Source organism: Cornus florida, unplaced genomic scaffold (genome assembly GCF_030987335.1).
Source record: "Cornus florida cultivar Cherokee Brave unplaced genomic scaffold, ASM3098733v1 CherokeeBrave_3.0.0_Hap2_Chr08, whole genome shotgun sequence".
Lineage (NCBI taxonomy): Eukaryota > Viridiplantae > Streptophyta > Magnoliopsida > Cornales > Cornaceae > Cornus > Cornus florida.
In genome coordinates this window covers 84,101,210-84,120,528 of record NW_026775578.1, presented here as the reverse complement: position 1 = coordinate 84,120,528, position 19,319 = coordinate 84,101,210, and the positions used below count along the sequence as shown (strand labels likewise).

At 39.1% G+C, this 19,319-nt stretch overlaps 1 protein-coding gene across 2 annotated transcripts in view; it reads left to right on the top strand.

The window, feature by feature from the left end:
• LOC132268234 (pseudouridine-5'-phosphate glycosidase) overlaps positions 1 to 19,319 on the top strand; it is a 72,245-nt gene that overhangs the window by 32,115 nt on the left and 20,811 nt on the right. For both annotated transcript variants that reach the window (XM_059769051.1, XM_059769050.1), the window contains exons 5-6: positions 7,302 to 7,361; positions 7,471 to 7,531. In XM_059769051.1, coding sequence (XP_059625034.1) covers positions 7,302 to 7,361; positions 7,471 to 7,531 — 121 coding nt within the window. The remainder of the gene's footprint in view (positions 1 to 7,301; positions 7,362 to 7,470; positions 7,532 to 19,319) is intronic.

Sequence of the window (19,319 nt, the reverse complement as noted above, 5' to 3'; positions counted from 1 at the left end):
GGTTTTGATGTTTAGTAAGGTTTAGGAGAATACGTAGTACGATGACTCTTTGATGAAAAACAATTCTCACAATAAAAAGATGAACAATCCAATCCTTTAAACAAAGAAGGAAATAATTTTTTAAGATAAGGGAAACTAGGATGCCCTAGTCTAAAATGCCATAGCATTATTTGTTCTCTAACAGGGATAGAATGAAAACTACTCAAACCTTGAGCCTTTTTATTACTTGAAATATCATCTTCAAAATAGTAGAGACCATCTATCATCTTAGCACTGCCAATCGTCTTCCCCAAGCTCTGGTCCTGAAATTCACAATAGGATTCAAAAAAGATAACACGACAATTAGAGTCTTTGGACAATTTACTAACTGATAAAAGGTTACAAGCAAGCTTAGGGACATGAAGGACAGACTTAAGATCAATAATTTTTGAAAGTTTCACTAAACCTTTGCCTGCAATAGGAGAATAAGAACCATCAGCTATTCTGATTTTTTTTTTCAGAGCCAGAACAGGGTGAATAAGTTTGAAATAAATGAGAACAACTTGTCATATGGTCAGAAGCCCCTGAATCAATGATCCATGGGGTAACACTGGAATTTGAACGACAAGATAAGGCCTTCGGGTTGTTGCCTGTTTGAGCAAGAGAAACATTAGGAGTACCAGATGAGGAATTGAATTTCAGCAATTTTAGAAGATGATCCATCTGTTCTTTGCTGAAGGGAAGTGCCTCGGCTTCATGAGCTGATGGGGCTCGGTTGAATCTGCCTTCCTGGTTGAATCTGCCTTCCTGCTTACTCTTCCAATTCGCTGGTTTACCATGAATTTTCCAGCAGGTTTCACGGGTATGGTGAGGCTTGTTGCAGTGGTCACACCAAAGACGGGGCTTTTCATTATGTTTCCTGCCAATATTCGCTTTAGATGCGACCAAGGCAGAGGTCTCAACAGCACCATTTGATAACTTTTTTCCAAGCATGACCAGCCTGCGACTTTCCTCTCTTCGAACCTCGGAGAAGACTTCACCGATTAAAGGCAAGGGTTGTCGTCCAATTATTCTGCCTCTCACTTCATCAAACTCGACATTGAGTCCAATGAGAAACTTGAAGATGCAGTTGTCTTCCACCTTCTTTTTGTAATGGTTGCAATCTTCAGGCGATTTCCACTCATAATCGCTGAACAAATCAAGGTCCTGCCACAAACGTTTCAGAGAGTTGAAATATTTTGTAACACTGTTATCTCCTTGACGAATCTCTCCGAGTTTCAGCGTTAGTTCATAGACTTGAGACTGATTTCCTATGTCTGAATACATTTGGTTGACATTGTCCCAAAGTTCTTTTGCTGTGTGGTAACACATATAATTAGAACTGATGTCCTCCTCCATAGAATTCACCAACCAGGTCATCACCATCGAATTCTCTGCATCCCAGGTCGAGTAGGATGGATCTTCAGGTTTTCGTTCCTTCTTTTCTCCTGTTAGGTAGCTGATTTTGCCTCTGCCTCGGATATACATCCGCACGGACTGGGACCAGCGAAGGAAGTTTTCACCATTTAGCCGAATTGTGGTAATCTGGACCGAGTGTGTCTGAGAGTTTTGGACTTGGGACTCAAAGGTCTTGGTCTTGGACTCAGGTATGTCATCAGACATGGTGATTAGAGTTGTTTGGAAGAGAAAAAAAAAGGAACAGCTAGGGGTTTTTTCTTCAGAAGAATCGGTAAGATGCTCTGATACCAAATAGGCGATTTCAAGATTGAAAGAAAATCTGTATATTGCCTTCCTTTGAATGGTTTACAATGCTTTAGTTAAATAGGACATACAAGGGGCTAAAAAAAAGGAAACTACAAGCTGACTACAAGCTGTGACAGCAAACTAGAGGCTGTAATTACAGGCTGTATACTAACAGAAGCTATAGGTTGTGCACTAATAGAAGCTATAGGTTATAAACTAAAATATCCCCTAAAATCTGGTCATTGACTATCTATATTTACACGCCTATCATATCCCCTAAAATATGGTCTTATTAAAACCAAATATCTCTTTTTCAACATGACTGTACTAGAGTGAGTTGGCTTTATTTGCTGAAATCTAAGAGTGATGTTATACATGTTATTCCTCAGTTTTACAAAATGATTGGCACACAATTTCATACTCAGGTTCAGGTTTTCCATTCTGACAACGGTTGTGAGTTTGTTAATTAATCTCTTACTGATTTCTTCAAACAACATGGCATCCTCCACCAGACAACGTGTGCCTACACGTCACAACATAATGGTATAGCAGAGCATAAGAATCGTCATCTCTTAGATGTGGCTCGTGCCTTATGCTTTACTATGAATGCTCCTAAGCATTTCTGGGCCGAGGCTGTCATGACTGTTGTTTTTCTTATCAATTGAATGCATGCTCGTATAATTAAATATCAAACTCCATTGAGAATGCTATCCTGATTTCACTTTATTCCTTCTGCACTAAATCTTTGTCCTAAGGTTTTTGGTTGTGTGTGTTATGTTCATGCTGTGTTACCTGGACTCGTCGTTTCCGGCGAGGGTGTTTGTGTCGACACGACACGACACGGACACGGATTCGGGATATGTGTTCAACCTTGTGCGGTCAAGTTCGGACACGGCCGTTGAAGATAACTCTTGTTTCAGTGGTTGGAAATTATGGTCGGAAATTAGGGATACGTTTTGGTTTCACCGCGATTTTAGAAAGGAGGTTTTGGAGAAGACGAGGGTTATTCACGCATTTTTTTGCATAGAAACCCACCCTGTTTGGAGCGTCTTGTTCATGCTCTTACTTTTCCACTCCCGCGTAAACAAATTCCTGCAGCTGTCAAGCCTATCATTGAGAAACGTAATAGAGTATATATATGGTAGTGTATATATATATGGTTCTAGTATCTAAATATCTCTCTATATATATAATCATAAATATTGTGGTTAGTAGATTACCAGCTGTAACCCACTAACCAATCATGTTGACCGTTTGAGCAGAATGGATAGGTGGGTTATAGCTGTAACGCACATCCATTGTGCACACATTAATACATTGGGCTTGGGCTATTATTTGGGCTGGGCTATTATTTGGACATTAAATTGTAAGAGTGTTTTAATAATATAATTCATTGGGCTGGGCTATTATTTAGACATTAAATTGTAAGAGTGTTTTAATAATATAATCCATTGGGCTGGGCTATTATTTGGACATTAAATTGTAAGGGTGTTTCAATTATATAATACATTGAACTGGGCTATTATTTTCTTATTTTCTTTTTGGTTTGAGGTAAAATAGTAAAAGATAATGTGGTTACTAAAAGAGAAAAAAATGGACTTAATAAAAAATATAAATTCAACTGGTGCAAACTAAAAGGTATACAACTGACAAGAGTACTCTCTCCTTCACAACATAAATGAAGTGTCCAAGTATCCGTGTCCGAGTTTTGGACACTTTTATTTCGTGTCCCCTTGTCCTATAATTTGATACATAGATGGATCCGACCTCTAGACACATACCTATGTCCGACATCCGTACCCGAGTCCGGGTAACATAGCGTTCATGTACATCCTCTTCAAAGGGATGAGCTTGACCCTCGTGCTCTTGTCTTCCTTGGTTACTCTAGTTCACGAAAGGGCTATAAATGTTTTCATCCTCCTACAAGTAAATACTATGTGTCCATGGATGTTCAGTTTTGTGAAAGAGAGTCTTATTTTTCTGGGGATGTATCTCTGATTCCTCTTCAAGGGGAGATTAGTGGTAAGGAAGAGGAATGGTTATTGCTGGAAGAAAAGAGGTTGTGGATTTCAGGTAAGGGGGTGATTCAGCTGTTATGAAAAAAGGAGAACCTTTAGATACTCTTGATCCTGTGGAGACTGAGTTCGAGGAAAGAATAGGTGAAAGATCAGCCCACTTGTTCAAAGAAGTATATGTGAGAAGGAAAAAGGATGCCACTGTTATGCCCCCTCCTTCTAACTCTAGTACCCCTCTTGATGATACTACCATGCCATCGGATGAACCTTCTAGGATTAACTTTGAGGTACATGTTTCTTCTCCTTTAACTTCAACTTCAGATATTAATTCTAGCCCTGTAACTTCTGTGGAGACTGCTGCCTTGAATCCGCAAGTTGGTGATCAGGGTAGGAGGTATCCTCTTCGTGATCGTAAAGAACCTGATAAATTGGGTTTCTCCAAATCTTCTTCTAATGTTGTCTATCCTATCTTTGATTTTGTTTCCTATCACCGTCTGTCTAAGACTCACCTAGCTTTTGCCCTTCAGTTGTCTTCTGTGTCTGTTCCTAGTCATTTTCAGGGTACCTTTGGAGATCCTAAGTGGAAGGCTGCTATGGTAGAGGAAATGAAGGCTTTTCAGAAGAAGACAGTGGAAAAGAAGACAGTGGGATGTAAGTGGGTGTTTACAGTGATGTATAAGTTAGATGGGATAGTTGAGAGGTACAACGCTAGACTAGTTGCCAAGGGATACACTCATTATTGGATTGATTATCAAGAGACCTTCGCTCTTGTAGCCAAGATGAACACTGTTCGAGTTATACTCTCTCTTGCAGTTAATCTGGATTGGCCATTACAACAGTTTGATGTGAGAAATGCCTTCCTTCATGGTGATTTGGTAGAGGAGGTGTATATGGATCCTCCCCCCGGGGTTTACACCTGAAGTAGGTAAGGTATGCAAGCTAAAGAACGCTTTATATGGGTTGAAACAATCACCAAGAGCATGGTTGGGCAGGTTGAGCTACTCAATGAAGGAGTATGGTTTTAAGCAAGCTTTGGCAGATCACACTCTCTTCTATAAGAGGGATGGTGATGATACTACTTTGCTTATCGTTTATGTGGATGACATGATTGTTACATGTATCAACACCAATGAGATAGAGAAGCTTCGGAGCTATTTGGCCAAGGAATTTGAAATGAAGGACTTGGGAGTTCTGAAATACTTTCTGGGCATTGAAGTGTCTCGGTCCAAGCAGGGACTTTTTCTCTCTCAACGAAAGTATACATTAGATCTCTTGGATGAAACTAGTAACTCTGCGTGTGTTCCTATAGACACTTTGTACTCCTATTGAAGTAAATCATGGCTTAGCTGTCTATCTTGATTAGATTCCGACAAACAAGGAGAGATATAAGAGACTAGTGGGGAAGTTGATCTATCTGACTCACACTAGGCTTGACTTGTCATATGCAGTTAGTGTTGTGAGTCAATTCATGCATAATCCGAGTGACCGACACATGAATGCAGTAAATCGTATCTTGGCTTATCTAAAGTCCTCTGTAGGTAAAGTATTATGTTCTCCAGGCATGGACACCTAGACATTGTGGGTTATACATATTCTGATTTTGCGGGAGCCAAGTTAGATAGGAAGTCTACTTTAGGGTATGTGTCATTCGTTGGAGGCAATGTGGTGACCTGGAGGAGTAAGAAACATAATGTGGTATCGTTGTCTAGTGCAGAAGCTGAATACCGTCCGCTTCATTATGCAATTGCGGAGCTTACTTGGTTGAAGATTCTCTTAAGTGAGCTTGGGTTTGGTCCAAAGAAACCTATGTTGCTTTTTTGTGATAATACGGCAGCTATTGATATTGCTAATGTTGTAAAGCATAAAACGTATGTGAAGAGAAATTAAATAAGAAAAATACAAAGATATTACGCTGTTTAGCCACTAGGGCCTACATCCACAGCACAAAGAGCCCAAAGGGCTACATCACTTTTATAATACTTTCTCAACTCATGTATAATACAATGGTGGAGACTCCTTTATATAGGAGAAGAAATTATGAGAATGGAAAGAATTAGAAAATCGGAAATAAGGAGGATTCTTTTACACTGATTCCTCTAGTAACACCAAATCTTCAATAATAGGAAACAACATCAATTACTGAAAGATTTTCCTTCACTGATTCCTCCATTAAATCTTCAATACTCCCCCTCAAGTTGGAGCATGAACGCCCAACTTGTCATTGAGATGACGAGTAACAACAAGTGTGAATGATGAAGAGAGAAGAGAGAGGATGAAGAACAATGCTACCGAGCACACTGACAGCCCAAACAAGTCAACAAAAAACTGCCGGAGACACGGCAAAGGTGAGGAAAATGATACCGAACACATCGTCAGCCCAAACAAGTCAATAAAAACTACCGGAGACACGGCAAAGACAAAGACAATGCTACCGAATACACCGACAGCCCAAACAAGTCAATAAAAACTGTCGGAGACACGGCAAAGGCGAAGAACATTACTGCCGAACAAACCGGCAGCCCAATCAAGTCACAAATAGCATCGAAAACCCTTAGCAACATTTCAAATGCTAAGGGAATACCCCAAAATAGGGGTCGGAACCTAGGAAGAGAAATTAGGCTTTGATATCATAATGTAAATCATAAAACATATGTGAAGAGAAATTAAACGAGAAAAATACAAAGATATTATGCGGTTCAGCCACTAGGGCCTACATCCATGGCACAAAGAGCCCAAAAGGCTGCATCACTTTTATAATACTCTCTCAACTCATATACAATACAATGGTGGAGATTCTTTTATATAGGAGAAGAAATTATGAGAATGGAAAGAATTAGAAAATTGGAAATAAGGAGGATTATCCTCTAATAACACCAAATCTTCAATAATAGGAAACAACATCAATTACTGAAAGATTTTCCTCCACTGATTCCTCCATTAAATCTTCAATAGCTAATAATCCAGTGCAACACGATCGAACTAAGCATATTGAACTTGACCGAAACTACATCAAGGATAACCTGGATTCTGGTGTGATAGAGGTTCCTAACATTAAGAGTGTGGACCAGCTAGCTGATATGATGACTCATGGTGTTACTAGTGGTCTGTTTCATACATCACTATCCAAGTTGGGCATGTGCGATATCTATGCACCAACTTGAGGGGGAGAGTTAGCGTGTACAGCTGTTTAAATATCTACATATCTGGGTTTTTTTCCTTATTTATCCAGAATTTAATTGTATAGTTGACTTACCTTAAATAGGTCTGTGTATTCTCTATAAATATCCTTGAGATATATGAAAGCAAATGATCTTTTCAGCCATTTGTCAATTATTCCAAAGCTTAATTACTTATTTGAACTCATAAAGCAAGGATGACTTTGACTTCTTCAAGACACTTTTTAAGACATCATTAATTATTTGTATCAGAACCTCTTATAAACATCACTACCTTTGTCCATTACCTGTCAAATATTTACAGTTGAATCTTCAAAATAGTTCATAATTATAATATCCTCCATGATATCTATTCACTATATATTTGGTATGATGGCTCTCCTTTCAGGTGGCTACCAGAGGGAACGGTGCAACTACTGTTTCTGCAACTATGATTTTTGCTTCTATGGTGATCACACTTCCTTAGCTTTTCTCAATGCTTTCCTCAATGTATGGCAGGCATTATATATTCTTCGCATGGGTTTTACTAATACATTTTAGTTTACAAATTCATGCAGGTTGGGATTAATATATTTGTTACTGGGGGTATTGGGGGGGTGCATAGACATGGAGAGAAGAGTAAGCTGCCTGTGTGTATATTATCATGCTAGAAATAAGTTTGTTTTCATGAAGGATTCCATCCTCGTAGACAATTTCGTGCATGTTATTTTAGTTTTGCGATAACATTGTACTATAATCATGACATTTATGATTTAACTGATGGTTTACTTGAACAACAGCCATTTTCTTATAGAGGTTCAACTTAAATGATGAATAACTTATCTGATTTGTGCACACTGGCGGAGCCAGCATGGGTGTGGTCAGTCCCCCCACAACGTGACTTATTGTTTTTCACGAATACGTCTCCCCCTTTGTTTATGTGAGTTTGACCCGCCTTTGACTCATTTTTTTTCTGACTACATACGAGCCATTGTATAACCTGACTTTTCGAAGGGTCGGCAGGACATGGGAGCCTCAGCTCATGCATTGGTTTACCGAAATCACCTCCGCTGTTCCACTTCTATTCAAAGGGCGAGCAGCCCTTAAACAAAAAGACCCTCGCCCCCCTCTCCCCGAGCTGGCCCCTAAACATTTTTGTGCCTGGGCCCACCCTCAAATTTTTTTGGCAAATAACGACATACTATTTGAATCTTGATTACTGTAATTTTATTTTTCGGCTTGCATCTTGCTACATTGGTAGTTATCTTTTTTCTTTTTTCTTTTTTTTTTTTTTTCCTAGTTGGGACTCACACGCACTGCCTCCACTGAGGTTCGAACCCCTGACCTCCCTTTGGGAAGTAGGAGCCTTATACTGATAGGTCACAAGCCTGTTGGTATATTGGTAGTTATCAAGTTAATTGGGATTTTTTTTCTTTCTATTTTACGATGTTCAATATGCCCCTCTTGAAATAAATTCCTGGATTCGTCATAGTTTGTACAATTTTAAGGTTTAGAAGTAGAAACAGTTATGTCACGACCCGCCCAACTTGTATAGATACTGTTTACTTTGCACACACTCCCCATTTTTGGTTGGGAAATTTTTTCGATACCATCTGTCATGGCCCGTCCCGCCCTGTGTAGATATTGCCTACTTTGCACATTCTCCATGCCTCTTTCAAAGCGTGTCTACACAGTTGGGAGATGTCCACACATAAGTGCCAACAACCTCTCCTCCCTAAGTGACGTGGGCCGTCATATTCACCCCCTCTTGAAACTCAACTTCTTCTTGCTTGACCGTCATGGGCTTATGCACGCTCCCCTCAGTTTCCAAGTAGAGCAGGTCGTGATATATGGTATCAGAGCCAATTTTTAGCCGGAAATGAGGGGGAGTGTGCACAAGCTCATGAGTGTCAAGCCAGCGAGGATGCTGGGTTTCAAGAAGGGGTGATTGTGACATCCCACATTGCCGGGGTAGGGGGGTGGAGTTTATGGCACTTGTAGTTGATTTATGAGATTGAAAAATAGATCAGGAAAAAGAAAGCAGAGGAAGAAAACTAAAGAGGATAGAAGAAAATAATGTGACGGCAGAAAGAATGAGAAAGCATACTGATTCTCTCTCACAATATATTATTTATACTATCTTGGATAGACACATAATTACTGATATACCCTTCAGCATAAAAAAATAAAATAAAAGATAGTTTCCTACACTCCCCCTCAAGCTGTTGCGAAGATATTACACATGCCCAGCTTGTCTATAACTGAATAAAAACTTGTAGTCGCAACTCCTTCCGTTAGAATATCTGCAAGTTGATCACTTGACTTCACATAAGGAGTACAAATCAAACATGCACTTAATTCCTCTTTAATAAAGTGTCTATCGACTTCAATGTGTTAGTTCTATCATGCTGGACTGGATTGTGTGCAATGTTTATTGCAGCTTTGTTATCATGGTATAACCTCATTGGATCCTTGGAGTCAAACCCCAATTCTTGCAGCAACAATTTCAACCACAACAATTCACATACTCCATGACCAATAGCTCTAAATTCTGCTTCGGCACTAGATCTAGCAAGAACTGACTGTTTTTTGCTGCGCCATGTTTCTAGATTACCTCCTACAAAAGAGCAGTAACCAGACGTGGATCTTTGATCTGAAATTGATCCAGCCCAATCTGCATGTGTATAGGATTCTACTCGCATGTGATTATGTCTGGAAAATAACAACCCTTTACCAAGAGCAGACTTCAAGTATCGGAGAATTCTATAAACTGCCTCCAAATGAGAATCACATGGTGCATGCATAAATTGGCTCACAACACTGACTGCGTAAGCAATATCAGGACGAGTGTGTGACAACTAAATTAATTTCCCCACAAGCCTCTGGTATCTACCTCTATCAACTGGAGCATCTTGACTACCTTCTCCTAATCTGTGATTTTGTTCAATTGGCATATCAATAGGTTTACTCCCTAACATTCCTGTTTCTTTGAGAAGATCAAGCACATATTTTTTTTGTGAGATGAAGATCCCTCGCTTCGATCTAGCAACTTCAATACCTAGGAAGTACTTTAAATTTCGCAAATCCTTTATCTCAAATTCACTAGCTAGGTAGGTCCTCAACTTTGACGTTTTTTCTACGTCATTTCCCGTTAACACTATATCATCCACATATACAATTAGTGCAGTTACCTTTCCTTGAGGCTAATGCTTAATGAATAATGTATGATCTCCTTGGCTTTGGCTATAGCCAAATCTTCTCATAGCTTTGGTAAACCTCTCAAACGATGCTCTAGGAGATTGCTTTAACCCATACAATGCTTTCTTCAGTTTACATACCTTGCCATTAGATGATGTAAACTCGAAGCCTGGGGGAACATCCATGTACACTTCCTCCTCTAAATCTCCATGAAGGAAGGCATTCTTCACATCAAACTGTTGAAGTGACCAACCAAAATTTGCAGCAAAAGAGAGCAAAACTCAGATAGAATTCATCTTTGCTACAGGAGCAAACGTCTCCTTATAGTCAATCCCATAAGTTTGTGTGAAACCTTTCGCCACCAATCTCGCTTTATACTTCTCAACTGAGCCATCCGCATTCTGTTTCACTATGAACACCCATTTGCATACAACCATCTTTTTCCCTCTTGGCAACTCAACTAATTCCTAAGTATCATTTTTCTTAAGAGCTGTCATCTCTTCATATGTAGCTTCCCTCCACTTTGGATTAGAAAATGCATCTTGTAAATTTTGAGGAATAGATACAGAAGACAACTGGGATGCAAAGGCACAATAAAAAGGAGAAAGACGCTGATAAGAAAAAAAGTTAGATATTGGATGTTGAGTACAAGACCTAACACCCTTACGAAGAGCAATTGGAACATCAGTATCACAAACATCAGAAGTATGATCATCAATAGCAGCGGGTAACTTAGGATTACCTGAGTCAGAGGGTGATGATTGGCAAGGAGGGAAAGAAACAGTCTTATCCATGTGTCTTCTTGTATACACCTTCAACTCCCTATCAGGTTGCTCCCGCTCTTCTTGATCCTGTTCTTGAGTCAATTGCTGTTCCTTTTCTAACAAACGTGAATTAACAGTGGCAGGCAGTAGAAAGGACTCCATGTTAGGCAATACTCCCACAATGGATTTCTCTTCATTCATACTCACCCCCTGAAGAGAAGTCTTTGGTGAAAAATAAGCTATAGACTCAAAGAAGGTAACATCCATAGAGACAAATTGCTTACCCGATGGAGGATGGAAACATTTATAACCCTTTTGAGTTGGAGAATACCCAATGAACACACATTTAATAGCTCTTGGATCTAACTTACCACGTGCACGATTATGAACATGAATAAAACACACACACCCAAATACTTGACGAGGAACTAAAAAAGATTTGGAAGAGGACAATAAAGCCGAGAAAACTTCAATTGGGGACTTGAAATCAAGAACTCTTGAGAGCAGTCGATTTGTAAGTGTTAGCATAAATGACAGCCACGATTTATGGAATGACTTACCATATTTGCAGAGATTTGATAGCCACGAATCATGGCATAGAATATGCCAAGAACATGCTTTGATTTTATTTAGATTTGATTTAATTTCCTTTCTTGTAATATGAGCATGTACTCTTTTTATCTATAAATACTAGAGCTATGAATGAGAGATTTATCTCATTCAAATCTTTACACAATTCTCTCATTTTTCTTCTTTTTATATTTCTACTTGTTATCAGAGGGCATTGCAAGTTCAGCACCACCCATTCGGGAGTGGTCTAAGGTGACATCCCCCATCCAGGAGGTGTCGGGCAGGCAGGGTGGTCCGACCTCAATGAGGGAATTGCGAGTTTGGCACCATCCATTTAGAAATGGTCTGAGGAGACATAGTTGTTTCTTTTTTATGGTCTGAGGAGACATTGTTGATTCTTTCATCTACATTGTTTAAACATATGTTTGAAGGGGAATGGTTTGAGGAGACATTGTTGATTCTTCCATCTACATGTTTTAAACATGTGTATGAAGGGAAATGGTTCGAGGAGACATTGTTGGTTGTTTACGGTCTGAGGAGATATTGTTGATTGTTTACGGTCTGAAGAGACATGATTGGTTGTTTACGGTTTGAGGAGACATTATTTGTTGATTGGCACTTCATTTGAGAGAAAATTGGTTACGTGTGTCGCGGTACCCCAAATTGCAATATAAACTGTGGCTAAGTTTAAATTTATAAAGTGCCACTACTACCTCTAACTACTAATATAGTTAGGGTGAGTAGGGATCGTCCCAAGGGATTGGGGGCGTGTTTGAAATGGAAACAAGGTTGGATTAGTAGGTCGAGTGATCAAAATGTGGTTTGTTTGGTTAATTAAACTATAATGCAATTAAAATTAAAGCAAACAAAAGGAAATAATTTAGAAAGTAGGGAAAAGATATAGAAGAGAGGGCTTGGGGTTTTAGAGCTCACCACTAAGCTTGACTTCAGTAGACACTAGTAATTGTACATCAATGGGGAAATTGAATTGCAACTTGTGTGTGTCTGTGTGACATTAATTGAAACTAAGCATGGATGGCAAATAAGTATAGATTGTCTAGCCAATTTAAATGGAAAGCACAACCTATCAAATGAAACCAAAATCCATTCAATGAAACCACAATTTATGCACACACAACTATCTAAAGACATACACTCTTTGCATTCATAAGTATGGAACACCAAGGAACAAGAATAGATTGTCCACCTATCTAGGAATTTAAAGCAATTACACTACATCTAGACTAAAGACATGAAAATTAAACTAATTAAGCTAAAGGTGTGGCACAATCCATCAAGAAACAAGTGTGAACCATCAAATAAATTACAAGAGTGTTCATTAAGTACTATGTTTTGATTATCACTAGATTAACTTCATCAATACACTTAGACATGCATAAATTCCATTAAATCTAGAGAAAAACACATGAATCATCCATTCTAGCATACATAGACATATGGTTAGAAATAGATAATCAATTGAAAGCATTAAACCATACACATCAAGTAGAAACCACAAGATATATATATATATAAATCTAAGATCAAAACATTTATTACAATTAAATCCCCAAAAATATACAAAAGACTAGGTCTAGGAAGCAAACTTAGGGGCCAACTCTAGCTCCAAGTGGATGTTTAGCCACTCATTGAAGTAGTCATCCAACCCTCAAGGGCTATCTCCATGGTAGGAATGATCTCCTTCTTGATGGAAACCCTAGATGAATGGAAGAACTCCCAAATGGTGTATAACTCTCTAATCTATAGCCTCCTCTCCAAGATTTCTAAGATTGTGTATGATTCTCTATGATTGTATATGTGTAAAATGACTCAAAATCTTTATATAAGTTGCTCAAGTGTCACACCCAATGGTCAGGTCTCGTGCACTAGGGCCCCTTCTAATGATTGCACCACGAGCCATCTTTTAATGAGCTGGACTCTGTTTTATTTCGGACTTGAGGAGATTCGATCGATCGAATCCAGATTAGATCGATCGAACTGTGGCCAGATCCATCGAAGTATGGCCAGATCGATCAATCCTTGGCGGCGCCCTTTTGGAATACGACAAATCTCTGAGATATTTTGGGAAAAAGACAAAAGTGGTAGGTGAGGATAAGATCAAGGAAGTTCAATCGATCTGAATAAAAGTTGGATCGATCGAAGATGGAAATTCTTGAGGATAAGGACAAGGGGTTTGATCCATCTTGGTGAGGTGAGATCGATCACTGTGAGATCGATCGAAGATATATGAGATCGATCGAAGATTGCTGTTTTTCTACCACTTTGCTCCTTCCTTCCATCCAGCTTGAGATTGCTTCTTTTATGCTCTAATTTGGCTAAATTGACTTATTTTGGGGATAAGCACTTGAAAAGGGCAATAACATGAAATTAATCTAAAACGGGAAAATAAGATAGATAAAGGTCCTGGAATATTCAAGCTTAAGGATTTAAATGCGCACTTTTCGGCGCTCATCAAAAATCATCGCTAGTCAGATTTGCACTCTGCAACTTGTAGATTCTGAAGAAGGGTGCTAGCAAGACCGTGTTTGAAGATTTATTGTCCAAGTTAGGCGTCTCAGATATCCACGCACCAACTTGAGGGAGAGTGTTAGCATATATGACAACCACGATTTATGGAATGACTTATCATATAATTTATATTTGCAGAGATTTGATAGCAACGAATCATGGCATAGAATATGCCAAGAATATGCTTTGATTTGATTTAGATTTGATTTAATTTCCTTTCTTGTAATATGAACATGTGCTCTTTTTATCTATAAATACTAGAGCTATAAATGAGAAATTTATCTCATTCATGTCTTTACACAATTCTCTCATTTTTCTTCTATATTGTATTTCTACTATAAGGTATTACAGTGAGTACAACATCTCCCCAATATGGTTTAGGAACATGCATAGAGAACATTAAGGCCCGAGCAACCTCTAGAAGATGACAATTTTTTCTCTCAGCGACCCCATTTTGCTGAGGAGTGTCAACACAAGTACTTTGATGGATTATTCCATTTTCCTAGAAGTATAAACTAAGACCACCATAAAAGTACTCGCCGCTATTATTTGAATGAACAATTGTTATTTGTGTATTTAACTGAGTGAGCACCATTTTGTGATATGTTTTGAAACATGAAAAAACGTCACTTTTTCTTTTCAAAAGAAGAAGTTTTGGGTTTTGACCGCTGTTTAGGGTAAGATCCTTACGATTGATAATCTAAGGAAAATGGGCAATTGTCTTGTTAATTGGTGTTGCTTGTGCAAACAAGATGGTGAGTCAGTTGCTCACATTCTAATGCATTGTCCTATAGCGAGGGATTGTTGAAATCTTATATTTTGTCTATTTGGTATGCATTGGGTTATGCCTCGTTATCTTAAGGATTTGGTTTGTATATGGAGAGGATGCCGCGTGAGTAGCGCTGTTCGCGATTATTGAAGAGTTGTACCACATTGTGTTTGGTGGTGCATTTGGAAGGAGAGGAATAGTAGAATGTTCGAAGGGAAAGAATCATCCACGGCGATTCTGAAACTTCACATCATACGCTCTCTTTTCAGTTATGTGAAGAGGAAATCCTGTTCTTCTTCCGAAGATTTAATTATTTTTTTGGCTTCTTTGGGATCTTAATCCCTAGTTCCACTTTTGTATAAGGGATGCGTTCCCCTCTTGAATGCCTTTTTTATTTCATTTATTGCTTATCAAAAAAAAAAAAAAAAAAAAAAAAAAAGAAGTTTTGGGTTTTGGCTTACTCAAACCGATAGCCAAGATCTATACTTATATACAAGAATAGGGTACAAAGAAAGCAAACCAAATCAAAGAAAAACAGGAATTATGCCAAAATCTACGTGATCCCATGATTACGGGGATCTTATCTACGTAATCCCATGATAATAGGGATCTTACATAAAACACCTAATAAAAGGTTGAAAACAGCTAATAAAAATAAAATAATAATAATAATACAGATATTTCAACACTCCCTCTCAAGCTGGAGTGAAGATATCAATTAAGCCCAGCTTGGTAATCGAGGAATGAAGGAAAGATGGACCAACGGATTTGGTGAACACATCTGCCGACTGATTAGAAGACTGAACAAAGCACGGCTTGATAATTCCCGAGCGAACCTTCTCTCTAATAAAATGAATGTCCAACTCCATATGTTTAGTCCTCTCATGAAGAACAGAATGTGGATTGTTTTTCACTTAGCCTTAGTTCCTCCAAGAAAGATCGAAGCCAGAGAGTCTCAGAACTACCCTGGGCTATGGCACGATACTCGGCCTCTGCTGAAGATCTCGAAACTATAGGTTGTTTCTTACTTTTCCAGGATATAAGATGATTTCCATAGAAAGTACAGAAGCCAGATGTGGAACGTCTGTCAATCTTGGACCCAGCATAGTCTGCATTACTGAAGCAGGATAACTCAACTTGCCTGCGAGAAGAATAGAATAATCCAAGTCCAGGACATGACTTATGATGTCGAAGAATATGATATACCGCATCCATATGAGTTGTATGAGAAGCATGTATAAACTAACTCACAACACTAACAGCAAAAGCCAAATCAGGACGGGTGTTGGTAAGATAAATCAATCTTCCTACCAAGCTTTGATACTGCGAGGGATCAGAAAGGAGATCTCCAGACTCAACCAAGATCTTCATATTAGGATCGATAGGAGTGGAAGCAGGTTTACACCCAAGCATACCCGTGTCTCGAAGAATATCCAAGACATACTTCCTTTGCGATAAAAAGATTCCCTACTTAGATCCAGCAACCTCAATTCCCAAGATATATTTGAGCTGCCCAAGGTCTTTCACATCAAAGGCTTTAGCTAGTTAAAGCTTTACTTGAGCAATCCTAGGGATGTCATTGCCAGTAATGATGATATATGAACGTAGACAAGAAGAATGAGACATCGACTAGGAACGGTGGATAAAACATGTATGGTCAGAATGACATCTAACAAACTCCATGGATAGAATTACATCACTGAAGCGGTTGAACTAAGCTCTGGGAGATTGTTTTAACCCATACAAAGATTTTCGTAATCGACAGACCTTTCCAGCATACTCCCTCGCAACCCGAAATCGGGTGGAGGATCTATATAAACAGTCTCACAAAGATCACCGTTAAGTAAAGCATTCTTCACATCAAGCTGATGAAGAGGCCAATTGTGAGAGGCAGCTAAGGAGACAAGCAAACAAATTGAGATCAATTTAGCCACTGGAGCTAAGGTATCATTAAAGTCTTTACCAGGAATCTGAGTAAACCCTTTGGCCACCAAACGGGCCTTATATCGATCAATAGAGCCATCGGCCAAATATCTAACACTGAATATTGCAACCAACAGTCTTTTCACCAGGAGGGAGAGATACAAGCTCCTATGTTTCATTTTGCTCCAAAGCATCCATTTCTACCATCATAGCAGACATCCAATTGGGATTTCGGAGAGCCTTAAAGACATTTCTGGGAATGAAAATGGAATCAAGTTTGCCTAGAAAGGCTCGGTAAGACCCTGAAAGGCCATTATAAGAGATATACTGCGAAATAGGATGATCAGTACTATAAGCGAATCCAAATCGAGCAGGGGGTTTGCAGTCCTGAGTGGGATACTGAGACTGATGAATAAGGGGGGCAAATGTAAAGGAGAGAGAGGAGATGTACCTGGACCTGTATCTGAGGAGGATGAAGGTAGTGGAGGCGGAGCATGAGGGCGGCGAGAATAGACCTGCAAAGAGGGTGAGGAAACCACAAGAGAAGACTCTTCTTGAAAAATAAGAAGAGGACGAGCAAGAGAAGCCTCTTGATCGGGAGTAGAAGTTTCCTGCAAGATAGTGTTAGAACCATAAAAAGGGTTATGCTCATGAAAGGTGACTTCAAGAGGGTGATACATGTGTTTGTGTACAGGATCATAACACCGGTAACCTTCTGACATTGAAGAGTATCCTAAAAAGATACATTTAATGGCCTTGTCATCAAGTTTAGAACAAGAAGGGCTATGATTCTGAACAAAACATGTACATCCAAACACCCGAGACATGATGGAAAAAAGAGTAATATCAGGTTGAAGCACTTGTAAGGGGGCTTTACCATTTAATACTCTACTAGGGGTACAATTAATGAGAAAAGTAGCTGTAAGAACTGCCATGTGGTAGTATGACTTTGGCACATTCATAACACTTAAAAGACATCGAACAACTAACATTAGTTGGCGGTTTTACGCTCTGCCACACCATTCTGTTCAGGGGCATATGGACAAGTAAGTTGATGAGAATACCTTGTTGGTTAAGTTGAGTCTGAAACTCATTGGAAACATATTCATGACCATTGTCAGGCCTAATATTCCTAACAACAATTTTATATTGAGTTTTGATCATTTGGAGTAATTGAATGAACAAGGGAAAAACTTCAGATTTCTTTTAAAGTAAATATACCCATGTGCAGCGGGAATAATCATCAATGAATGTGACATAATAACGATGCCCCGAAAAAGCAGTAACAGGAGAAGACCCCACACATCAGAATGTATGAGATCAAACATACTAGGTGCACAATGCATATGAGAAATATAACTGGTTCTAGTATGTTTAGAAAGCTCACAAATCTCACATTGAAACTTATTATCCTTACAAGCTGTTATTAATGAAGAGAAAAGCAGACATAAATACTAAAAGTTTACATGCCCAAGGTGAGCATGCCATAAATTTGAAGTCTGAAAAGAAAAATCATAAGATCTAGAAATTGGAAGAACAATGGCTTGAAGGCTTGAAGCAAGTGGAGGAGGTGTCGGTGGAGGATACCTAAAGTAGTAGAGGCCATCGTGCTCATATCCCCTGCCAAAAATCCTCTTCGAACACAGGTCCTGTAAAACATAGTAATGAGGAAAGAAAATCACTGCACAGTTTAGTGATTTGGCAAGTTTGCTAACAGATAGAAGATTAAATGCAAAGTTAAGAACATGAAGAACAAATGGCAAAATAATATCAGGGGATAGATGAACATCTCCTTTACTACGAACAATGGTGGTTGACTCATCGGCTAGACTAACAGCCTGATTAACAGTGGTAACGGGAGTAGAAAATAATTACAACTCACCAATCATGTGATTATTGGCTCCGGAATCCAAAACCCAAGCAGGTTTTCCTGTTTTAACGTGAAAAGCAGAAGGAGCACCTGTAGCTATAGTGGCCGTGGGAATAGAAGAGCTAAACTGCTCCTGAAGTTGACCAATCTGGGACTGTAACTGATTGAAGTCCTGAAAAGATGGTCTGAGAGGAGTTGAAGCAGGAGGGACAACAATCTATGGAGTAGTATACCCACCAATAGTATCGGGTACTGCGGCAGTGCCGCCACGGCCAGAAGGACGATTGCGAGAATTTTTTTGCTTTAGCTCGCGATGAAGCTTAAAGCAACGATCGTTTACATGACCGTGGCTCCATAATGTTGACAAATAACCTTTCCCTCTAAAAGACTAGAATTAGCAGCAAGAGCCATCTGATCAACTGGAGTCTCTGGTAAAGGCTTTCCGCTCCACTCCGCTCCTAATGGAATGGATTTGGTAGCTCCATAAATGGGTTTGGGGTGGATATGGTAAAAGAATTGAAAACCCGAAGCGGGTTTGGGGCGGGGGCGGATTTAGTGATGCCCCCAACCTACCCCCGCCCCGCCCCAACCCCGATTATATATATATAGTATATATTTAAGTTAAGTGTCCATTAATATATTTTGACTAAATATTCACTGGAATCACTACTTACTAAAATTCCACAATTGTGCACGTGATTCAATCTTCAAGAATCAATCAAGGATTCAATATCTTAGTATTCTATCCCAAGTCTAGGAATTAATTCAACAGTTTCAACTTTACCGCAATTAAACGGAGTATGC